Source organism: Carettochelys insculpta, chromosome 16, assembly GCF_033958435.1.
Source record: "Carettochelys insculpta isolate YL-2023 chromosome 16, ASM3395843v1, whole genome shotgun sequence".
Taxonomy (NCBI): Eukaryota; Metazoa; Chordata; order Testudines; family Carettochelyidae; genus Carettochelys; species Carettochelys insculpta.
The window spans coordinates 18,894,018-18,911,352 of record NC_134152.1 but is presented as its reverse complement, the minus strand read 5'-3'; the positions used below and the strand labels follow the sequence as shown (position 1 = coordinate 18,911,352).

The 17,335-nt window shown below is 45.4% G+C and overlaps 1 protein-coding gene across 3 annotated transcripts in view; it reads right to left on the bottom strand.

Moving 5' to 3' along the window:
- Nucleotides 1–331: 331 nt before the first annotated feature.
- NDE1 (nudE neurodevelopment protein 1) overlaps nucleotides 332–17,335 on the bottom strand; it is a 41,725-nt gene continuing 24,721 nt past the window's right edge. For all 3 annotated transcript variants that reach the window (XM_075011299.1, XM_075011297.1, XM_075011298.1), the window contains exons 4-9: nucleotides 16,866–17,014; nucleotides 16,415–16,551; nucleotides 14,282–14,461; nucleotides 12,651–12,742; nucleotides 11,330–11,481; nucleotides 332–1,697 (exon numbers count right to left, since the gene is read on the bottom strand). In XM_075011299.1, coding sequence (XP_074867400.1) covers nucleotides 1,604–1,697; nucleotides 11,330–11,481; nucleotides 12,651–12,742; nucleotides 14,282–14,461; nucleotides 16,415–16,551; nucleotides 16,866–17,014 — 804 coding nt within the window. In that variant the 3' untranslated portion in view covers nucleotides 332–1,603. The remainder of the gene's footprint in view (nucleotides 1,698–11,329; nucleotides 11,482–12,650; nucleotides 12,743–14,281; nucleotides 14,462–16,414; nucleotides 16,552–16,865; nucleotides 17,015–17,335) is intronic.

The following is a 17,335-nucleotide window of genomic DNA, read 5'->3' as shown; positions in this document are numbered from 1 at the left end:
TGACCCCTCAGGGACAGAGTTTTAAAGGTATTTAGGCTCCTAAAGATGCAAATAGGCAGCTACTGTCTCTGAGCTACTACACTAATGGGGAGGCCCGTTTAGTACAATAGGTACAACTCTCCAAGGAGCATGGGAGCAGGAACCACCACCACGCAGGGCAGGGAACATGAACACTCCCCAAATCTTTTTCCCCCTGAATCTGGTGAGTGTGGCCTTGTTTAAGTTCCTTTTGCAGGAATACAACTGAGAAATGAGTCAGACTAATATGTGCATGTAAATGGCACTGGCTGTAAATTCAGAGTGGATCTGGTAATAACACCCACAGACGACATTCAGAATAAGCTTTATTCTGTTCACTGATTAAGCCAGTCAACTTTGAGTTCAAAGAATGAAATTAAGATGTGGTTGCTTCCTATACAATAGTATCTGTATATGCAGAGCTGAATATTAAAAATATTCATTTGTTGTGCAAAATAGTTTTAACCATATTGTAACATATTGCAAGTTCACATTTCTATAACACGATATTATTACCGTCAGTGAACCTACTCCACTTAAACTTGGAGCATTATTCTGGTAGATAAAAACTTATCTTAAAAGAGTTCATGATCTTAAAACCCTGGGCCAGCACTAAGGGGCTCTGAGGTTACAACGCCAACATTTCTAAATTAATATCACTAGCAACCAGAAGGGGCATATTCTCATGTAAAAATACATGGGGCACATTATCAAGTGTAAGTTCAGAAAGTAAAAAGTCCCAGCCCTTTAATTGAGATTAATTCCATCAATAGGTCAGAGTTGTATGTCTTGCCATGTCCTGCCGTCATGTAGTGGCTAGCAACTGCAGACGACATGGACTTATTCTATCAACACAAAATTTCTTTACTGCATTACTACATATTTGGAGTCTCTTCATTATTTGCACTAAAGGCATTTTTTCCTTCTTTAACCATTAGAAAATGGTTAGGCAAGTTGCTCTGACCATTACCATCTTGCCACGTGAAAGGCAGTTTGTTATATAATGGGATTCTCACAACAAATTAATTTCCCCATGTGGCTTTATTTTAGCCTTGCAGCTGCAATGATTTTAGTCCATTTAAAAAAAAAAAAATCATCACAGTGGAACTAAAATTTGGTTGGAGACAAACATTTCTCTAATTTAGGCCATTGATGCATGCAGCATCCTGCACTAGAAGGTTGCAACATCCTAATTCTCTTCTTAAAACAATAGTTGTGCTACACAAAATACATTAGTATTTATGGGAAGCAATACTGTCCCCACATTACACAGCAGGTCATTAGTTCTGACCAGCAGTATTATGGAAGCAATTTTCAAGAAGCTATTTACAGCAGCTGATATAGGAAAGCTATTCACAGTGCTGGACTGAGCAGCAATGCTCCTTTGTCACAGAACCACACAACAGAGTCTTGGGGAAAGGCTGAGGTTACAGGGAACTGGTGCCAAATGCTCTGTATTGTTCTCATCCACCCTTATGCAAGTTAACTACTGTGACTGCTTGTTAGTATTCTCTCAAAAGAGTAAAAGACAAGGGTTTAAAAAAAAAGCCCTAACCCATCATGGCCCCATCATCTCAGGATCTTCTCAGAGTAACATCTTGACCACACCCTGCGGGGAATGTGCCACTGGCGCTGGAATATTTGAAGGCCATGTTCCAAACTCCAAGCATTTGCCTAACCTGTAAATACAAACAAGAGCCCAGTTGTATTCACTGTACACACAGGTTCAATACACACAGGTTCACTCAGCATCAAACAGCACAAGGAACTGACAAACAGTAACTCTCAAATCCTAATGCCGGTTCTGACACACGTTTTGTAAGTCACTTAACTTCTGTGCCTCAGTTCCCCATCTGCAAAACAGGACTAAAACGTACCTCTCTCCTGCCCACTAGTGTGAAGTGTATTATTGCCGGCTGGTGCTAAAATGCTATTTTCAGCATTACATCAGTAGGAACATTGTTTACACACACTAATATGCAAATGCATTTATAAAAACATGGAAAATTCTACATGAGCTGATGAAAATTCTGCCCTTCTCTTCCTTTCACAGTCGTGACTCCATATCGTAGACTATCCTAAGAGCTACTGTAACTGTTGATGGGCAAACTCAAACCTGGGACCACAGTGCAGGAGCCTCTACAGTTTGAGATAAAGGCCAGCTGGCTGTCAGCTAAGGCTGTAGAGGAGACTCACTCTTTCCCTCTGTAAGGCTATGTCTACTCTAGCGCCCCCTTTTTGAAAGGTGAGTAACTGCTCTCTCTTCTTCGAGTGGTCCCCGTGGGTGCTCCATATCAGGTGACTACATAGCAGTACCCCCTACCCCCAAACATGGAGGTGGGTACCAGAGTTAGATGTCAATAGCCACCAAGAACATGGCTGTTGAGAGACTCATGTCTTCAGCCATCTGGTGATGGACGGCATAATGCTTGGTGAATGTGTTTGAAGACGACCGCATCACTCCTCGGCAAATGTCCTTCAAAGGGCCTTGAAGAAGGCCATGGATGCTGCCATCACCATAGCAGAGTGAGCTTTAGGAAGGACAGATAATGCTGTCTTCCGCAAAGAACAACATGTAGCTATGCAGGACATAATAATGTTCAAGATTCTCTGTGATGAAAGCATCTCACCCTTAGATCTCTGCGCAAAAGAGAGCAACAGCCTGTCTGATTTTTGGATGGACTTTGTTCTTTCTAGGTAGAACGCGAAAGCTCTTCTCACATCCAGAGAATGCAATCTTGTCTCCTTACTGGAGGTACGTGGTCTCAGGTAAAAAGATGGAAGTATGATAGGCATTCAATTAGAACTTGGACGCGACCTTTGGAACAAAGGCAGGGTGTAATTGAAGTGTCACTGCCTCCTTGGTAAAGATCATATATGGCAGATAGGCCATGAGGGCAGCCAGCTCGCTAACTCGATGAGCGGATATGATAGCCAAAAGGAACATTATTTTTAACGTAAGGAGACATAATGGAATAGTTGCTAATGGTTCAAATGGAGGTCTGGATATTGTATCCAGAACTAGGTCTAGACTCCAAGGTGGTGGTATAGGTTTTCAAAGAGGGTACAGGTTTGCAAGACCTTTAAGAAAAATGCACCATGATCAGGTGCGCAAATACCAATGTCCCATCCATTGTGTGTATAAAAGCCGAGCTGGCCGCTAAATGCACCTTTAGAATTGGCAGAGCAAGTCCCTCTTGCTTAAGATAAAGTAAGTAGTCCAGAATGGACTGTATGGGGGCTTCTCCTGGAAGCACACCAGACGTGGAGCACCATGCAACAAAGCATTTCCACTTGTATGTATAAGTCTTTCTCACCGACGTTTACTGACTGTGGTCAAAAGGTGTCTGACCTGTTCAGAACACAGGGCCTCTGAGGGATCGAACCAATTATCAGCCAAGGCATTAGACAAAGCATGTGTAGCTGTGGGTGCGTCAATAACCCGTGGTACTGAGTGAGCAAAGGCGAAGGGATAGGGATGGACCATGGAGGGCATGCTGACATGCATTGCAGGATTGGAAGCCAGTGTTGTCGAGCCCATGCTGGAGCTATGAGGATCAGATTTGGCTCCCTCCAACCTGGCTTTCTCCAATACTTTGTGGATGAGGACCGTTTGGGAAAGGCGTATAAAAGCGGACTTTCCATGGGATAAGAAAACGTTGCGAAGAGACTCCTGCCCTATGCCTGCTCTGGAGCAATAAAGACAGCATTTGCTGTTGCTGCAGGTTGCAAACAAGTCTATGGACGGAGAACGTCAGCTCGTATCTCCCATTTGTAGTCTGGTGCAAACTATCTGCTCAGCAGATTGACCATGACATTGTTTACCCCATATATGTACAAAGCCACTAGTGTTATGACATTCTGTATGCACCCGTTCCTTAATCAAAGGGCCTCCACACAAAGAGAGTGGGATCTCGCTCCCCTTTGCCAATTTATACAATACATTACAGTAACACTGTCAGTGATTATTCTCACCCAGGCACCTCAAATGCGGGGCAGAAAATGTTTGCAAGCATTGAACACTGCTCTCAGTTCCAGAAGGTTTATATGAAGGGTCATTTCCCAGCCCTGGACTGACATGTTGCCCATGAGCACACCCCAGCCCACGCTGGATGCATAGGTGGTTATGGAAACAGCAGGTTGGGGTTGGTGAAAGGGGATCCCAGATAACAGATTGCTGGGTCTCATCCACCACCACAGGGATTGCAACACCCGGATGGTTGGGGATACTCATTTGTGATTTGTGTGCCTCATGGGTGTATAGATGGTTGCTAGCCAATGCTGTAGGTACCAAAAGTGCAGCCTGGTATTTTGTACTACATATGTAGTGGCAGCCATATGACCCATCAGCTGTAGACAGCTGCCTGCACCATACGGCTGTGGATGAGTACCTCGATTAAGGATTGGATCTCTGGGAAGCAATGGGCAAGTAAGTATACTCTTGCCGATATCAAGTTGAAACGAGCCCCTATGAACTCTATGTTCTGTGTGGGGACAGTCGTTGATTTCTGTAAATTGACAATGAGGCCCAGAGATTGGAATGTCTCCATGGTGGTGGATATCATACGGAGGACGTCCGATGGGGAGCGCCCTTTGAGAAGACAATTGTCCAGGTAAGGGAATATTATAATGTCTAGACGATGCAGGAATGCTGACACCACTGCAAGGGTCCTTGAGAAAACTCTGGGTGCTGTTGAGAGGCCGAAGGGCAGTATCCACTGAAGGAACTCCCTGCTGCTACTCGGGACCTCATTAATTCAGACACACCATCTGAGCCGCAGCCTGGATTATTTTATTTACTTCCCAAAATCCACAAACCTGGAAACCCTGGACGCCCTATCATTTCAGGTATTGGCACCCTTACCACCGGACTATCCAGTTACGTGGACTCCCTCCTCAAACCCTATGCCACCAACGCTCCCAGCTACATCCGAGATACCACCGACTTCCTGAGGAAATTACAAAACATCGGAAAAGTTCCTGATAACGCCATCCTTGCCACAATGGATGTAGAGGCTCTATACACTAATATTCCACATAAAGACGGATTACAAGCAATCAGGAATACCATCCCTGATGCCACCACAGCCAATCTGGTGTCTGACCTCTGTAACTTTGTTCTCACATACAATTATTTCTGTTTTGGGGACAATTTACACCTCCAGATTAGTGGAACTGCTATGGGCACCCACATGGCCCCACAATATGCTAATATATTTATGGCTGACCTGGAACAACGATTCCTCAGCTCTCGTCCCCTATTACCACTCCTCTAGTTAAGATACATTGATGACATCTTTATGATTTGGACCCATGGTACAGAGGCTCTAGAGGAATTCCACAGAGACTCTAACAATCTACACCCCACCATCAACTTATTCCTCGATTACAACATGCAAGAGATACATTTCCTGGACACTACAGTACTAATCAAGGATGGCCTGATCAGTACCACATTGTACCGAAAACCTACTGATTGCTATACTTATCTACACCCTTCTAGTTTCCATCCTGCACACATGACTAGATCCATTGTTTACAGTCAAGCTCTTAGGTACAATCGCATTTGCTCTGATCCAAATGACAGAGACCAAAAACTACAAGAACTTTACCAAATATTCATAAACCTGAATTACCCACCAGGAGAAGTAAAAAAACAAATCGACAGGGCCAGACGAATACCCAGAGACCAGCTACTCCAAGATCGGCCCAAAAAAGCCAAGAACAGAACACCACTGGTCATCACCTTCAGCCCCCAACTCAGACCACTGCAACGAATTACTAAAGACCTACAGCCTATCCTTAATCAGGATGCCACGCTCCAGAAGGCCCTGGGTGACATGCCTGTTCTCTCCTACAGACAACCTCCCAACCTCATGAGGATCCTCACTAACAGCCACAGTCTATACCCCAGGAATACCAGTCCTGGAACCTTTCCCTGCAACAAAGCCCGCTGCCAGCTTTGTCCACATATCTTCTCTGGAAATACCATCACTGGACCTAACCAGGTTACTCACAGAATCATGGGCACTTTCTCATGCTCCTCTACTAACATCATATATGCCATCATGTGCCAACAATGCCCAAATGCTTTGTATATTGGACAGACTTCTAACTCCCTTAGACAAAGGGTCAATGGGCACAAAACAGACATAAAAACACTTCAGATCCACAAACCAGTTAGTCAACCTTTTAATGGAATGGGGCATTCTGTCAATGACCTAAAGGTATGTGTGTTACAGAAAAGGAATTATCGCACCGTTTTGGAAAGAGAAACATCTGAGCTGGCTTTTATATTCAAATGCAGCACATTAACACATGGTTTAAATCGTGATGGGAACTTTCTGAGTCACTATAGGGGCTTTTCTGCATACTTGGCTCAATTCTTGACCTTCCCCCCTCACCCCTCCACTCTCTGATTTGCTCACCTTGATTATCTTTTTCTGATTTGTCCTCCTTGCTTACTGTTTTTGGTTCTCTGTGCCTTAAATATTGAGTCTGTTCTGGTCTGGCTACGGTCTGAAGAAGTGGGTCTGTCCCACGAAAGCTCACCTAATGAACCATTTTGCTAGTCTCTAAAGTACTACCTGAATGCTTTTTGTTTTGAAAGTGTTCTGTTCCCACTGTAAACTGGAGGAAATGTCTTTGAGCGGGGTGAACTGTTATATGAAAGTATCTGTCCTGCAAGTTGAGGGCTGTGAACCAATCTCCATCGTCCTGTGCAGTGCTTATGGAAGCAATAGTAATCACTTTGAAGCGCTGTTTACGTAGGTAGCGGTTTAACGCCCTTCGGTCCATAATGGGTCTCCATTCCCCTGTCTTTTTCTTCATAAAAAAGTAACGGGAGTAGAAGCCTTTCCCTCTGAATTTGCAAGGTACTCACTCCACTGTTCCTATCACAAGGAGGTGGTCAACCTCTTGTTTTAACAGGGTCTCATAAGAGGGGTCCCTGAAGCGGGACAGGGTGGGTGGAGTAGTGGGTGGTACTGCACAGAATGGAACAGCATACTCCCCGAGACTATTTCCAGCACCAACTTGTCTGTAGTAATCTTGGACCACTCATGGTAAAAGGGGCATAGCCAATAATGAAAGAGATGTTGAGCTGGTGGTTGGCATAGGACCACGGAGATGGTAGCACAGACCTCAATGGAGGAGTCAAAGTTGTTGCCTTGGGTTTTGCAGAGGTGATTGTGTTGTTGATTATGCCTTCTAGACAGCCTATGGGGTTGTCTGGATTGATCATAGTCCCTCTGCTTATAGCACTGCCGCTGGCACAGGTAATTGTATCGCCTCTGATATGGGTAACATCTCTTTCTTCTGTATGGCAGAGTATATATCCCTAAGTTTCTAAGTGTTGTTTAAGAGTCTTTGCTGGAATGTAATACAGTATCTGTAGCTCCAGCAAATAATTTCTTTTGTCAAAAGGCAGGTCTTCGACCTTGGTCTGTAATTCTTAGGTACCCCAGAGGTCTGGAGCCAGGATACTCACCTCATAACCACTGCTGTCGTTGTGGAACGTGCAGCAGTGTCAGTGACATACAAGGCTGCCTGTACGTCTGTACGAGATGCTGCATAACCCTCTTGAACAAATGCCTTACAAATAGGTTTCTTGGAATCTGGTAAGTGATCCATGAGGGTTGTTAGTTTCATATAGTTACTGAAGTTATGAGACAAATGTGCAGCATAGTTAGCTGTGTGCAATAAGAGGGTAGAAGAAGCATAGGACTTTTCTCCTCAAGAGCTCCAGCCTTTTGGAACCCTTGTCAAGACTATGGATTTATACTGGGGTGCCTTAGACCTCTGCTGTGATGACTCTTCCACCAGGGAGTTTGGCTGAGGACGGTTGAATAAAAATTCCATCGTCTTGGATGGTACAAATACTTTTTGTCTGACCTCTTGTTAGTGGTTGGAATGGAGGCATGGGTTTGCCACATGTTATCTGCTGCCTCCATTATGGCATCATCTAATGGGATGGCGATCTTGGATGGTGCCGGAGGTCTCAAGTTCTTTAAAAGCTTACGTTGTTTTTCTGGAACTTCAGCTGTTTGAATGTTCTGACTGTGAGTCACTCTTTTAAACAGCTCTTGAAATTGTCTCAAATTGTCAGCAGGGGAAGAGTCACCTAGGATAACTGCCTCGTCTGGGGATGAGGAGGCTACGTCTGTCTGGTAAGTTTCCATGTGTTCCTCTAAGTCCCCTGGTTGGCCCTCTGTCGGTTTCGATAGGGTGGGAATTACAGATTGGGCCCGTGGAGATGGAAGTGACAGTTGTGGTGGAGGGGTAGATGAACGTCTGTACTCTTTTCTAGATTTGGAAGAAATATCTCTAGATCTGCTGTGATACTCGTATTGCTGCTGGTGACCCCTATGGTGAATGAAGCAGCATAAGCAAGGGTCTGGGCGATGAGGAGCGAAAGATGGAGCATCTCCTGTATTCATGATGATGATAAAAGTAAGGTGGGTATGACAAGCTCAAAGACAATGGAGATGAAGGGGACCTGCAGTAACCACAGTTGTAGGTGTGGTGCAGTTGTTCTAAGAAAGGTGGTGGTGGTCTTAGGAATGGCGATGGAAGAGACATTGGACACTGAGACAATGACGGTATCAGGGGAGAGCATGGAGACATGGGTTGAGGAGAGAATGTCAGAAGTGGTGAATGAGGTGATGGGCTACGGTGCCAAGTTTTGGCCTGTGCCTTCTTTGGTTCTGGGAGTCGGTGCCCATTGGCGACATACGTGGTGCTGAATAAATCAGTGCAGGTAACCACAGTGCCATAATTGGTGCTGAGACCTTTGGTGCCACAGGCTCAGGTGCTGCTGCTGGCAGTTCCGGTGCCGATTGATCTTTATGTGGTGGCACCGATGAGCTTTGTGAACCCATCAGTTCCAGGCGGGATTCTTGCATTGGTACCGGTGGAGTCGGTTTCCTAGACTTAGGCTGCTCGTCCTCCCTCATAAGCGAGGGAGCTCGGCTCTCAATACAACTCGTCTTGGCACCAGACGAAACGGGCAAAGATCGAGTTGAAGATAATTTCTTTTTCTTATGGCCTTCCAGGGAAACCAGTGAGGCCACTCAGCATTTTTGACCTCCTCATGCCTTCAGATGTTGGCTGGTCAGTGGTATCAGGCTGGAGAGCTTTTTCAAAGAGAATCATTCTCAGGCTCATTTATCTGGCCTTTCTAGCTCTCGCTGTGATTTTAGAGCAATGCGGGCATTTGTGAAGCACATGGGACTCTCCTAAATAGCATATAGGTTGAGAGTGGCCGTCTGAAGCTGGCATTGCCTGCCGGCAAGAGTCACACTCTTTAAAACCTGATACAGGAATTTTAGCGGAACAATAGAGCTGTTAACAGCTTAGCTCTTGGAATTGCAAATAAGGCAGTAAAGTTAAGTTAAGTTAAACCTGTGAACCCCAAGTGGGGCATAGGTCATCCACAAGGCTCCTCCACCTGGTTCTATCTTGGGCAATGGGTTCAATCTGGCCCCATGAATATCCCAGTTCTTGTGCTTCCGTGACTGTAGATCTCCTCCATGTTATTCGGGGTCTTGCTCTGCTGCATTTCCCCTGAGGATTCCATTTTAGGGCATGTTGAACAATGCTGGATGGGGGTTTCCTCAAAGTATGTCCCAGCCATCCCCATTTTCTCCTTTTTATTTGGATCCCCCATTGTTCTTGGCCTGTTAAATATACTAATGACTAAAGAACTTGTTATACAGCTTTAACTTAGCTTTTTTTAGGCTATAACTAGTGGTATATAAAACTAACACTCTTAGAAAGTCATTAAAACTATGAACTATAAATAAAAAAAGACCAAAGGTTGTTTTTCAGATGTGCTGCTGAGGCGTGCAGGAGAAGTCCATCTGCAGCCAAGAGCGGTTGAGAGTAACTGGTTCAGACCGGATCATGCACATGACTAGAAGCACGTGAAGGGCCCAGCATGCTTCTGCGCATGCGCAATCCGAATGGCAACTGCTTTGCAAATCTCGGATCTGCAGCACTGGGGCTGGCCCAGCACCTGATAAGAAGCACCCACGGGGACCACTTGAAGAAGAAGCAAATGTTTCAGCATTCTGTCCTCCCACAATAAAACCACCTCAGAAGTGACAAGGGAAACAGGCTCCTCCTCTCTATCACCACCATCCCCCCCTGTACACTCCTGGATGGTCCTTTCACACAAAAATGTTGAACATACAAATCTGTAATTGACCTTAGTTGTTAACATCACACCCACCAGGAGCCCAAAGCCAACACTGGATTTCATATATACACTGAAAGTGTTTTACATATGCTCTATAACTTAAATGTTTTTCGAACACAGAAGCAAACTAAGCTCTAACATAGCACATTTCAGCAGATAGTATTAAACTCTTAAAACTTGGGGCAAAGCTTTCAGAACTGAGACAGCCTCCCAGGAACCTAGATGGCCAAGTCATTTCTGACCTTTTTACCCTTACTCTAAAATGTCCTGTTAGTCACTGTCATCATTAAACTTAAAGCTTTCAGTTAGCTAGTCTGAATGGCTCAGTGATCATGCAACACACAGTATAGAACAAAACGAAAAAGCAGTCATGCAGCGCTTTAAAGACTAACAAAATAATTTATTAGGTGATAAATTATGTTGTTAGTCCTTAAAGTGCTACACAACTGTTTTTTGGTTTTGATAGAATACAGACTAACACACCTATCTCTCTCTCACAGTATAGGACAGTGCGCTTTTAGAAGAAGTATTGATTTGCCCGCTAGTTCATGCCCTGTTTAGTGTCTTTTCAATTATGCTGAAGTGCAATGCAAACAGGATCCTGAAGTAGTCCACTCCTTTTAAGAAACACTTGTTTCCAGGTTAATGTCAGACCTAATGGTCTGATTTTGTAAGGGACTGAGAGGTCTACCAAAAAGTGCACAGAGAAAGGAGTATTTCCCAGCCACTCAGAGACTGATCACAGAGCACGGTGTCTCAACTGCTGTCGCCCCCCTACTCTGCCTGCATGCAGCTGACTTCTGTCAGATCAGACCGCTGCTCCATGCAAAAAGCTACCAAAAAGTGTGAGGCACATGAAGATAGACCTGACAGGAAGCTCAAACAGCAAGAACTTTGATGTCTGACCAGGAGGGAGCAGTCTGCAAGTGGCAGAAGATGGCTGATAGGAAACAGAGGACAGGAGACACTAAATTGAGTGAATATACTCTTCTTAGCCCATGCACCTCCCCACTTTCCTGAACACCACCCCACAGCTTTCAGCCCCAGATTTCAGACTCACTTTAGAGCATCAACAGGGCTAGGGTTAACAAACTGCTGCAGTTCAGCACCTACCCGTTTTCACACAAAGGCATGTGGAAACTGCTTCGTCGGTTTTCAAGGCCGTCTCTGCTCTTGTTCAGATACATGGATGAGGACATGGTCAATCTGTTTGGAGACTGGTCATACACAAAGTGTCGACAAGATGCAAGTTTGGATTCCAGAGCCTAAAGCAAAGAGTTTATTGGAGAGTTAAACAACAGCCTCTTCCACATGCAAGGGCCCACGGAAGAATTTCCTAACCATTTAAGAAGACTCCAACAGAGGACGCTTTTAGCTACTAACCCCAAATCCATGCATGAGCTCTGAATGTGAAAGAAGTGGTACTTTTGATACCCAAGTCCCTAAAGTTTCAGTTTCAGGACCTTAAGCATCTCATTAAATACCAAATGATGTTTACTTTGGAGTGATGCCAAATGGAAGAGAGAGAGACAAATTAGCTTGTACATTGAGAAGGGAGAAGCAACTGAGCAGTCCGTTATTTAAACAAAGTGGTTAACAGGCCTTTTATAACTACCGATTGAACCTCTCTAGTGCAGCACTTTCTTGTACAGCACCATCCATAATCCAGCATGATTTTAGTTAGCCGGATGACTGCTTATCATGGGTGTGGCCAAGTTTCCTGTGGACCTGTAAAGTTTTACAGCCACCAGTCCTAGTTCTCAGGGTTCTGTGCTGTTATTTAGCTCTAACTTACCACAAAACGTCTTCTAAGAGCCCAGTAAGCAGGGGAAGTATTGGTAATGCTGATAGACAATAGAGACCTCCTGTGGTCTGGCAAAGTCTCTGGTTCAGCGCGGGTCAGGCCCCTTTGCCCCAAGCCAATACATGCCTGCCCATCATGTGGTATGATGCCTGGGGTCTACTGCTAGGCTCAGAAATCACCAACAGACTAGATTCTTCCTGAGATGCCACCAGGCACATCTGGGGAGGACTCAGCCAGAATTCCTGCTGGGCAGCATGCACCAGGCTTCCTGCTGCATCACAATTGAAGACAATGCAGTATATTCCCCTTGCGTGGCACCCACTCACTCTGGCCTGCTCTGCTTTTGCCTCCCCTTGCTCAGTCAGGCACCTACCAGGGTGAAAAGGCTCTACTGGCTGGCACACGAATGGCCCTTGCTGAGGCAGGTTCTCGCTACAGATAGGCCTGAGCTACACAATAAAATTCCAATGGTCAAATCTGTTCCACTCTGAATAAGAGTCTCTTTGGATCCAAGTTTTGGTGTGCATTCATCTCAAACGCATTCAGCAGGTTACTGGTGGTTTTCATGTTCATAGTATAAACATAGCCGCCCATTCCCTTTCTGCGTTGCTTTAGCTGAATCGTTCTTACCCCAACTTTCCGTAGTAAGTCTCCCACAATGTTTAGTGCAGATATCCTGGCAGCTGGTGTGAGAGGAGTCCCGCTGTAACTATCTTCAAAGCCTACGCAGGGGAGGAAGGATTGAAAACAGGGATATTTTACTCATCACATACGAGAAACTTTAACTCCCCCCACCAGCACTACAGAGAGGGCACGTAAATGGTGAACACCAATTTTCTCTCCTTCCTTTTTGCAGAACTGCAGTTCTCTTCTTTCCCATTAGAAATATACATCACTGCACTCTTCCAACGTGACAAGCTACACTGAAGAGAGAGGCTGGGCTTTAATTTTCACTGGTTCTGAAAGCAGCTCTTTAGCCTTTAGATTTCATGAGAAGTATTCTAGTTTGTCTCGTGGGCTATTGTCTAGATTCAAGAGAGCCGGTGGCAAAAGATATGCAAACCAAACACAGCATTTGCTTATCTCCTGCTGATGGTTCTGTCGGGAGAGGCTTTCCCAACATCTGGCTTGTCTATATGGGGCCAAATGTTGAGAAGACCCCTCCCATGGACACCTCCCTTCTTCCTGGATGAGGATGACCTTGATGTCAGCAGAGGGCTCCCAGAGGGGCAGACTTCTGCTGGGGGACCTCCAGGCTCCAACAGAAGCCTGGAATCTAGACATAGCCCATACCTTGCAATGGAAGCAAAGAGAGAAGGACAGTGACTAAAGATATGTCATCCAGAGAAGTTCAAGTGACCCTAGGCTTTATTTATTGCCTGTGTTGCAAGAATTCCTTGATCCATTTGCTCTCTTTTGTGTGAACATACTACAGCATATCAAATTCTTCCAGTTGGAATACAGGATTTTAGGCTAAGAGTACCACAGTCAGGATATACACAATCTTTATTTGTGCTTATTATAATGTAACACTAAATTCTTAGTGTCAATCACTACTACAAGAAAACACTCATCGTGCATGGTCACACACACTAGCACACACTAAAAATGCAGTGAAGTTCCCTAAACTTCTGTTCCTCTTTACTCAATTTAAAGTGTCTGAGGAGATAGGCTTGGCAGTTATTTAAATTTTTGATGCTTACAAAAATGAGCAACTAATACCACGGGTGGGAACCCATATCTTGTAATCTGGTATAGACAATTGTACAGTAAGACTCCCATTGTTCCAGAAGGAAGTACCTCTAAAGTAGCTAACTGGTTAATTCAAATGAGAGCATCTGATATGAAAGATTATGCTGAGACCTCCAATCTTCTTTCTACCAAACTCATCCAGGTTCAGGTTTAATGAGTGCAAATTATAACCTTGTGAACCACCATGCTCCAGAAGGTTTTTTTTTAACCTCATATTTTAATACAACATGGGGAAGTTATTTATAATGCACTGGCTATAGATCTACCCAGAGAGTCATACAAAACCCATGACAGGTATTCAAAATAGATTACTGTACATTGATGTGTTAGTGCTTCAATACTTGTCACTTTCAGTTCCATGTTTCTCAGCTTCTTCTGTAGTCAGCAGTTTCACAGAAATTTAATATGTGGGAGGTATAGTGATCTAAACTGAAAAACTACTCATTATGTACACAATAAATGGCTATCATACATTTAGCCTTGCATTAGCAAATGCCAGTCATTCTTACCTCTTCTAAACATTCCTGGAGTGCTTAGACTGACATTGGGTCCCCTATGGATGACAGGAGTTGAAGGCACAGATAGAGTCGCTTGTACAGCTGTGTCCGTTCTTTCTGCCTCCAGTGTACTCTGTGCTGGCATTTTGGGTTTCTCCTGTTTCTGCTGCACTGCAAGTTCTTGCCTAAGGTCTAAAGGAGGAGGAAAACTGAAGCTATAGGCACAAGATGTTTTTGCTTTGCCAGAGAACACTGATAACCCCCAGGGTGTCTCACCAGCCATAGCTGGGAAAAGAAATCAGCTTCCAAAGAACATGCGTTCCCAGCCAAAACCCCACCCCAACATTGGCACTAGTCACTTATAATTGGTTCAAAAGCCTGGGATCCAGACGAGGTCATCAGTGAACACAACTTTGCTGGGATGGTGTATCTCAAAACACCCTCAAGCTTATGGTCCCTCTCATCCATGACAATTCCACTTCAAAACAAGCATTTGGCACTCCCTCCCTCTCCCCCATTTTTACTTAGCTGTAGATTCTTCTAAGAGGCCCACGTAACCCAACAGCAGAGCACTACACAAGTGGACATGCATTTACTCTCCCTACATCCGTGTAAAATAGGGGATTTAGTGCCTCTAAATAGATAGCTCACCGAAGCACAGCGAGGGGAAGTGACATGCCCAGGGCCATGTGAAATCTGTGACAAGGCTGGAAACAGAACCAGTTCTCCCAATTCCTTGTCCAGTTCTTTAGCTACAAAGTCACTCTTCCTCCCTTCTGGTCCGACTGCTGCAGATAGCAAATTGGGACACTAACTGCTGAAGCTGTGGAGTGGAATCAGCACTCCCTCTTGGGTGTCTGTGCTACACACTGGCTCTACATATGGCAATGTCCCTTCACTCTCCTTCCTGTCTGCATGCTTGTGGCAGAAGTTGACAATATGTATTAAAATTCATGTTCCGTCAGCTCACAATGAAGTAGGCAGCCAGGCCACAGGGGACACTGCCCTCCAACCCAGCCAGTTCTTCTTACTGCTTTGACCACAGAGGCAAGGGCAGAGTAGAGAATGTTCATCTCCACCTGCAAAGGCTGCTGGAGCATGACTGCAGGACTTCAGGGCTACGTCTACACGTGAAGCCTACATCGAAGTAGACTATTTCGATGTGGCGACATCGAAATAGGCTATTTCGATGAATAACGTCTACACGTCCTCCAGGGCTGGCAACGTCGATGTTCAACATCGACGTTGCACGGCACCACATCGAAATAGGCGCAGCGAGGGAACGTCTACACGCCACAGTAGCACACATCGAAATAAGGGTGCCAGGCACAACTGCAGACAGGGTCACACGGCGGACTCAACAGCCAGCTACTCCCTTAAAGGGCCCCTCCCAGACACACTTGCACTAAACACCACAAGATCCACAGAGCCGACAACGAGTTGCAGACCCTGTGCATGCAGCATGAATCCCCTGCTGCAGCAGCAGCAGCCAGAAGCCCTGGGCTAAGTGCTGCTGCACACGGTGACCATAGAGCCCCGCACGGGCTGGAGAGACAGCGTCTCTCAACCCCCCAGCTGATGGCTGCCATGGAGGACCCCACAATTTCGACGTTGCGGGACATGGATCGTCTACACGGTCCCTACTTCGACGTTGAACGTCGAAGTAGGGCGCTATTCCGATCCCCTCATGAGGTTAGCGACTTCGACGTCTTGCCGCCTAACGTCGAAGTTAACTTCGAAATAGCGCCCGACGCGTGTAGCCACGACGGGCGCTATTTCAAAGTTAGTGCCGCTACTTCGAAGTAGCATGCACGTGTAGACACAGCTCACAGGAGCAGGGTAGACGAAGCTACAACTTCCTGCTGTGTATCTCCAAGTCAGCAGAATGTTTAGAAAATGCATGTGACATAGTTAAAAGCCCAACTGACAGGATACAGCAGACAGGAGAGCAGCAGATGACTATTATCCAAGAGCAGTCCCCCGACAGGATCTCTTTCCCACACCATCAAGGAGAGCAAAGCTTCCATCAACAGTACTTCTAAAATCTCTCGCTTCTTACTATTTTGACACGACCTTGGAGGGTAGGATTTAATGAGAACTTGGGGAAGCAGGAGGACAGGAGTCTCTATAAATCAGTTAGTTAACCTCTGGCTTCATCTTTCAGCCGCTGCACTGACTCCAGCAGGTTCTCCTTCTCATCTAGCTCACTCTCCAGAAAGGCATTTCTTTCAATGGCCTGGTTCAAACGCTGTTCAAAGTCCTCCAGCGACATTATAGTGGCTCTGCATAGAAAAAGAACGTCCCAGATGTCATTAGGTGACTAGCATGTCTAAAGCACCAACCTTGACACAAAGATACTTCAGTTTTTTTTGGTGTGAGAAACCCCATTGTTGTAATGTTAAGTTTGTAAAAAATCAACCAGTGTCACATTTCACTCACCCACTCAGAGGGAGGCAGCAGCTCAACACCTGTGGCAAGAGCAGACAGGTCTACTGTGCTAACCGGCACAGCATAGAAATGGACGTGCTCAGCTCTGCTAGCTTCACAAAAGACAGAGCAGGAGCTGAGTAGAGAAGGGTAAGAGAATCTGTATCACCTTTTTGCTCTTTCCAAGTCATCGTTTGCTTGCTCAAGTTCTCGAATGTACTTCTGCAGTTGGTCTTTAACAGCTTTTGTCTGTGCCAGTTCATCTTCTAATGCAGAGATCTGCCGGTAGCCTTCCGAGTGTTGCATTTCAATTTTCTCCTAACCAAAGACAGACCATGCACCACATCAGGGATTTAACACCGCACATCCCCTTCTTTTCTGCTCAGCTGCGCTAGCTCAGCATTTCCCAGTGAGAAAGGTCCCACGAGCCACCTGAGAGCCACCCACGTTTCACACAGATTAAAATCAGACAGGACAGGTAGCCTCTTTTCTATCAAACCATGCCTCTGCCAGCTGATCCCAGAAGCAATCTGCTTGGCTGCTGTGTGGGAGGGCAGGATCTTTCTTCCTCACTTCCAACAGGTAAAGCAGCTTGGAGATCCAGCCTCAGGGTAAGTCTTCACTATGGGATGGATCAAC